The 7792-nt window shown below is 42.3% G+C and overlaps 1 protein-coding gene across 2 annotated transcripts in view; it reads right to left on the bottom strand.

The window, feature by feature from the left end:
• Positions 1–5199: 5199 nt before the first annotated feature.
• Positions 5200–7792, bottom strand: part of LOC129866724 (carbohydrate sulfotransferase 8-like) — an 89889-nt gene continuing 87296 nt past the window's right edge. For both annotated transcript variants that reach the window (XM_055939559.1, XM_055939560.1), the window contains exon 5: positions 5200–7563. In XM_055939559.1, coding sequence (XP_055795534.1) covers positions 6855–7563 — 709 coding nt within the window. In that variant the 3' untranslated portion in view covers positions 5200–6854. The remainder of the gene's footprint in view (positions 7564–7792) is intronic.

Here is a 7792-nt window from a genome sequence, read left to right as displayed (position 1 = left end):
AACCTCACAACAGCAGCCCAGGATGTCCACAGCCGGCTTCTTCACCTGCGGGATTGTCAGAAGAAGGGGGGGGGGGGGTGCTGAGGAGTATTTCTGTCTGTAATAAAGCCCTTTTGTAGGGAAAAACTCATTCTGATTGGCTGGGCCTTGCTCCACAGTGGGTAGGCATGGCTTTCAAGTGGGCGGTCCTATGCGCTCCCAGGACAACCCATAAATCAATCAATCAAATTTATTTATGAAGCTTTTTTTTACATCAGCCGATGTCACAAAGTGCTGTACAGAAACCCAGCCTAAAACCCCAAACAGCAAGCAATGCAGATGTAAAAGCACAGTGGTTAGGAAAAACTCACTAGAAGGGCCAGAACCTAGGAAGAAACCTAGAGAGGAACCAGGCTCTGAGCGGTGGCCAGTCCTCTTCTGGCTGTGCCAGGTGGAGATTATAACAGAACATGGCCAAGATGTTCAAATTTTCATAGATGACCAGCAGAGTCAGATAATAATAATCACAATGGTTGTAGAGGGTGCAACAGGTCAGCACCTCAGGTGTAAATGTCAGTTGGCTTTTCATAGCCGATCATTCAGAGTTAGAAACAGCAGGTGCGGTAGAGAGAGTCCAAAACAGCAGGTCCAGGACAAGGTAGCATGTCCGGTGAACAGGTCAGGATTCAATAGTCGCAGGCAGAACAGTTGAAACTGCAGCAGCAGCATGACCAAGTGGACTGGGGACAGCAAGGAGTCATCAGGCCAGGTAGTCCTGAGGCATGGTCCTAGGGCTCAGGTCCTTAGAGAAAAAGAGAGCGAGAGAATTAGAGGGAGAATACTTACATTCACACGGGACACCAGATAAGACATGAGAAATACTCCAGATATAACAGACTGACCCTAGCCCCCCGACACAAACTATTGCAGCATAAATACTGGAGGCTGAGACAGGAGGGGTCAGGAGTAGAGGTCGACCGATTATGATTTTTCAACGCCGATACCAATTATTGGAGGACCAAAAAAAGCCGATACCAATTAATCGGACGATTTTTATAGATACATGTATATTTGTAATAATGACAATTACAACAATACTGAATGAACACTTATTTTAACTTAATATAATACATCAATAAAATCAATTTAGTCTCAAATAAATAATGAAATGTTCAATTTGGTTTAAATAATACAAAAACAAAGTGTTGGAGAAGAAAGTAAAAGTGCAATATGTGCCATGTAAAAAAACGAACGTTTAAGTTCCTTGCTCAGAACATGAGAACATTTGAAAGCTGGTGGTTCCTTTTAACATGAGTCTTCAATATTCCCAGGTAAGAAGTTTTAGGTTGTATTTATTATAGGACTATTTCTCTCTATACCATTTGTATTTCATATACCTTTGACTATTGGATGTTCTAATAGGTACTTTAGTATTGCCAGCCTAATCTCGGGAGTTGATAGGCTTGAAGTCATAAACAGCGCAATGCTTGAAGCACAGCGAAGAGCTGCTGGCAAATTCACGAAAGTGCTGTTTGAATGAATGCTTATGAGCCTGCTGCTGCCTACCACCGCTCAGTCAGACTGCTCTATCAAATCATACTTAATTATAATATAATCAGAAATACGAGCCTCAGGTCATTAATATGGTAAATTCTAGAAACTGTCATTTCGAAAACAAATGTTTATTCTTGCAGTGAAATACGGAACCGTTCCATATTTTATCTAACGGGTGGCATCCATAAGTCTAAATATTCCTGTTACATTACACAACCTTCAATGTTATGTCATAATTACGTAAAATTCTGGCAAATTAGTTCGCAACGAGCCAGGCGGCCCAAACTGTTGCATATACCCTGACTCTGTGTGCAATGAACGCAAGAGAAGTGACACAATTTCCCTAGTTTAATATTGCCTGCTAAGCTGGATTTCTTTTACTAAATACGCAGGTTTAAAAATATATACTTCTGTGTATTGACTTTAAGAAAGGCGTTGATGTTTATGGTTAGGTACATTCGTTCAACGATTGTGCTTTTTTTCCGCTAATGCGCTTTTGTTAAATCATCCCCCGTTTGGCGAAGTTGGCTGTCTTTGTTAGGAAGAAATAGTCTTCACACTTCACACAGTTCGCAATGAGTCAGGCAGCCCAAACTGATGCATATACCCTGACTCTGTTGCACAGAACGCAAGAGAAGTGACACAATTTCCCTAGTTAAAAGAAATTCATGTTAGCAGGCAATATGAACTAAATATGCAGGTTTAAAAATATATACTTGTGTATTGATTTTAAAGGCTTTGATGTTTATGGTTAGGTACACATTGGTGCAACGACAGTGCTTTTTTCGCGAATGCGCTTGTTAAATCACCCGTTTGGCAAAGTAGGCTGTGATTCAATGATAAATTAACAGGCACTGCATCGATTATATGCAAGGCAGGACAAGCTAGATAAACTAGTAATATCATCAACCATGTGTAGTTAACTAGATTTTTGTTAAGATTGTTTTTTGTAAGATACGTTTAATGCTAGCTCGCACCTTACCTTGGCTCCTTGCTGCACTCGCATAACAGGTAGTCAGCCTGCCACGCAGTCTCCTCGTGGAGTGCAATGTAATAGGCCATGATTGGTGTCCAAAAATGCAGATTACCGATTGTTATGAAAACTTGAAATCAGCCCTAATTAATCGGCCATTCCAATTAATTGGTCGACCTCTAGTCGGGAGACACTGTGGCCCTGTCCGACAGATACCCACGGACAAGGCCAAACAGGCAGGATCTAACCACACCCACTTTGCCAAAGCACAGCCCCCACACCACTAGAGGGAAATCTTCAACCACCAACCTACTCTCCTGAGACAAGGCCGAGTATAGCCCATGAAGACCCACCCCCGGCACGAACCCGAGGGAGGCGCTAACTCGGACAGGAAGATCACGTCAGTGACTCAATCCACTCAAGTGACGCACCCCTCCTAGGGACGACATGGAAGAGCACCAGTAAGCCAGTGACTCAGCCCCCATAATAGGGTTAGAGGCAGAGAATCCCAGTGGAGAGAGGGGAACCGGCCAGGCAAAGACAGCAAGGGCGGTTCGTCGCTCCAATGCCTTCCCGTTCACCTTCACACCCCTGGGCCAGACTACACTCAATCATAGGACCTACTGAAGAGATGAGTCATCAATAAAGACTTAAAGGTCGAGACCGAGTCTGCGTCTCTCACACATGGATAGGCAGACTATTCCATAAAAACAGAGCTCTATAGGAGAAAGACTTGCCTTCAGCTGTTTGCTTAGAAATTCTAGGGACAGTAAGGAGGCCTGCGTCTTGTGATCATAGCGTATGTGTAGGTATGTACAGCAGGACCAAATCGGAAGGATAGGTATGAGCAAGCCCATGTAATGCTTTGTAGGTTAGCAGTAAAACAGAAAGCCAGTGTAGAGAGGCTAGCACTGGACCAATATGATCAAATATTTTGGTTCTAGTCAAGATTCTAGCAGTCGTGTTTAGCACTAGCTGAAGTTTATTTAGTGCTTTATCCAGGTAGCCGGAAAGTAGAACATTGCAGTAGTCTAACATAGAAGTGACAAAAGCATGGATTCATTTTTCAGCATCATTTTTGGACAGAAGGTTTCTGGTTTTTGCAATGTTAAGTAGATGGAAAGAAGCTGTCCTTGAAACAGTCTTGATATGTTCATCAAAAGAGAGATCAGGGTCCAGAGTAACTTCGAGGTCTTTCACAGTTTTATTTGAGACGACTGTACAACCATCAAGATTAATGGTCAGATTCAACAGAAGATCTCTTTGTTTCTTGGGACCTAGAACGAGCATCTCGGTTTTGTCCGAGTTTAAAAGTAGAACATTTGCCGCCATCCACTTCATTATGTCTGAGACACAGGCTTCCAGGGAGGGACATGTTGGGGATTCACCATGTTTCATTGAAATGTACAGCTGTGTGTCATCCATAGCAGTGAAAGTTAACATTATGTTTCCGAATGACATCACCAAGAGGAAAATATATAGTGAAAACAATAGTGGTCCTAAAACAGAGCCTTGAGAAACACCGAAATTGACAGTTTATTTGTCAGAGGACAAACCATCCACGGAGACAAACTGATATCTTTCCGACAGATAAGATCTAAACCAGGCCAGAACTTGTCCGTTTAGACCAATTTGGGTTTCCAATCTGACGCCATTAAAAGGTCCTTTACCACCTTCACAAGTGCAGTCTCAGTGCTGTGATGGGGTCTAAAACCAGACTGAAGCATTTTTTATCCATTGTTTGTCTTCAGGAAGGCAGTGAGTTGCTGTGCAACAGCTTTTTCAAAACATTTTGAGAGGAATGGGAGATTCGATAAAGGCCGATAGTTTTTTACATTTTCTTGGTCAAGGTTTGGCTTTTTCAAGAGAGGCTTTATTACTGCCACTTTTAATGAGTTTGGTACACATCCGGTGGATAGGGAGACATTTATTATAATCAACATAGGAGGGCCAAGCACAGGAAGCAGCTCTTTCAGTAGTTTAGTTGGAATAGGGTCCAGCATGCAGCTTGAAGGTTTAGAGGCCAAGACTATTTTCATCAATGTGTCAATAGAGTCATGTGAAATCCATAGATTATTAGGGCCTAATTCATTAGGGCCTAATTCATCCAATTCATTGATTTCCTTTATAGGAACTGTAACAAAATCTTTGAAAGTGTTGCTTGTTGCGTTCATATGTTTGTTCAGTATAAATATATAATCTAATTTCCTATGCTCCGACCTAAGGCAGATTCGCAACATACCACCAACAGTTTTAGTGATAATTAAGTGAAATTATAACCCTGAACCTTATCTTAGTTGATAAACTTACACTGACTCAGACAAAGAATATTGAAAAACCTTCGATATGGTACATACTGTAGATCTATTACTGTTCAGAAGAGTGAAACCAATTCATTTGCATCCATGTGCCTATGTCGTAATGTTTGTCTCAATTGGCCAAACTGTGTCGATCTATGCTTCTGATGAGTCCTCTGAGCACCATGTATTTCCTGACCCTGCGCCTGGGGGCCCTGGCCTGATGAGAACAAAGAGAAAGGGGAGAGTGGCCCACAGGACAGGCCAGGGGAATGAGACACGACACTTTAACTCAGATTAGATAAATAAAGTGTCAAATGTGTCACTTGAAGTGGGGGAAATGTTAACATTTGTCACTTTTCCTAAAACCAGAAGTGGAAAAACAATAGATACATGTTTATGTTTAATTACTTAACATTTATTCATAGTAACGGAGCTTGAAAACCCAAACAAATGAAAATTGGCAGTGTTAAGGCTAGGGGATTGAAATCACGTTTGTAGATGGAACACTTCTGCACAGACATGTAGAACAATTGTACATTCACTTTTACAGTGTAATCATTTGTATTGTAACATTAGGCCCATATACAGTACCAGTCAAAAATTTGGACACACCTACTCATTCAAGGGTTTTTCTTAATTTTTTACTATTTTCTACATTGTAGAATAATAGTGAAGACATCAAAACAATGAAATAACACATATGGAATCATGTAGTAACCAAAAAGGTGTTAAACAAATCAAAATATATTTTATATTAGAAATTATTCAAAGTAGCCAACCCTTTGCCTTGATGACAGCTATGCACATGTTTCCAGGTCAGTCAATCCGGATAATTTCAAGAACTTTGAAAGTTTCTTCAAGTGCAGTCGCAAAAACCATCAGTGCTATGATGAAACTGGCTCTCATGAGGACCGCCACAGGAAAGGAGGAATCTGAAATATATTTGAATGAGTAGGTGTGTCCAAACTTTTGAGTGGTACTGTAATTACCCAAAAAACAAAATCATATGTTTCAATATAAATTGCCAAAAGATTCAAAGATAATTTACCCTCAGATCCATCTGGAAGGCTATATGCAATGAACCAACATACTATATAGTAATGCCACTATTTCCTCCTCTATTCACAGATTCTTAAACTTTTTCAGCTCGAGACCCAAATTATAGATTGACTGTCCCCCCGTGACCCAAATTAAGAAGAAATAGTGTGTGATTTATAGATGTATTCTCTCAACTCGTGACCCATATCTCACAGGCCCAAGGCCCACCTTGGGTTCCGACCCATAGTTTAAGACACGCGTTGATATATTTTTCCTGTCCCTTATTTCATGTGTTTCTGTATTTGAGTAATGTACTGTAACAAGTCTATTTTATGTACTGTATGTAAAATACAAAACAAATACCCCAAGACCTCCCGAGTGGCGCAGCGGTCTAAGGCATTGCAGTGCTAGAGGCGTCACTACAGACCCTGGTTCGTTCCCAGGCTGTGTCACAACCGGCCGTGATAGGGAGTCCCATAGGGCAGTGTACAATTGGCCCAGCATTGTCCGGGTTAGGGGAGGGTTTGGACGCCGTCATTGTAAATAAGAATTTGTTCTCAACTGACTTGCCTAGTTAAATACAAAATTAGTATATCTAGCCTCTCTCTTTCCCTTCTTTTCATGAACTTAGGCTGCAGCATAAGAATACACATTATTGAAGAGGACCAAAAAGTATACCTTCACATAAACAAGGCTGAAAAACAATAACAATAACAGATCACTAATTCTTTACCCAAAGTACAGGTCACTTCATAGAAGTCACTGGTCTGCCAATCAATGCAAATGCATTTGACACACTATACAAAGCTTTATGACAAAAAGCTGTAGGCCTACAACCTATGTCCAAAGTAATTACATTAAACCATTATTTTAGCAATTTGTAAATAAGACCTGTAAAAAATAATATTTTACATGAATGTGCCTGTAGTGCTTGTTCAAGTCCCACAGGATAATAATCTCTTCCGTAGTGTTCATATTAATAACCTCAACCTGGCAATTCAGCCAGTACCTCAGTACAGGTCTTTAAAGGGCTTGGGGTAGTTAAACATCAGATAATCCATGTAATAAAAGTCATAGGCCCTCTGTCTTTCTGTGGAGTTCAATTGTTCAAAGTATCTCTGGGTGATGGAGGAGGAAGTCCTTTCTGCCTTTGGGTTCCTGTCTTTAAAGTCAGGGAAAGTTAGGTTTCTAGGTGCCCCGATGCTCCGTAGCAGGAAGTTGGCCTCCTCCTTCAGGTTCTCGAACTTCCCGATGAAGTCGTAGCGCAGCAGGCAGGGGCTGCAAAGCTGGCTGACCGGCTCCCAGTGGATGTCCATGCCCACGGGCCGCCTCACATCCAACAGGTACTGGACAAACTCTCTGAAGGTGACCCCGGCGCCGGTCCTCAGGGCGGAGCGTGAGGCGTTGGCCCGGTACCGGGAGATGATGGGCCGGCCGAACACCGGGTGGTAGTACGAGTTGGGGCTCTCAAACTTGTCACGGAAGGCCGACACAAGCCTCTCGAAGGGCTCCCGTACGAAGAGGACCTTGGTGTAGGAGCGGAGATGCTTGGCCACGCCCGCCTGGTCGAAGGCGTCCAGTCGGCGGAGCTGGTTGGCGTAGTGGGCGTCGTCATGGGCGATGATGTGCGTGGAGGTGGCGCTGCCGCCCAGGACCATCAGCACCCGCTTCCAGTTGGAGCAGCCGGCTTTGGGCACCTCACAGTACAGCAGGCCTGACCTATTATTTATTCAACAGTATAACAAAAATATATTCATAGTTATCTGGGGCTGTGTCCTGTATGTATCTAGGAATCCTGATTTCGGATCAGTTCTGCCTTTTTAGATCACAATGACTTAAATTATATGGACGGGGGGACCTCAAGATCAGCCGGGAACATGAATTGCAATGAAATACAATTATACATATAAGTTATGTACTGTAAATAATATCTGTAGATAATTCTCAA

Source organism: Salvelinus fontinalis, chromosome 12 (assembly GCF_029448725.1).
Source record: "Salvelinus fontinalis isolate EN_2023a chromosome 12, ASM2944872v1, whole genome shotgun sequence".
Taxonomy (NCBI): domain Eukaryota; kingdom Metazoa; phylum Chordata; class Actinopteri; order Salmoniformes; family Salmonidae; genus Salvelinus; species Salvelinus fontinalis.
The sequence above is the reverse complement of the archived record's forward strand: the minus strand, read 5'-3'. Positions and strand labels throughout refer to the sequence as shown.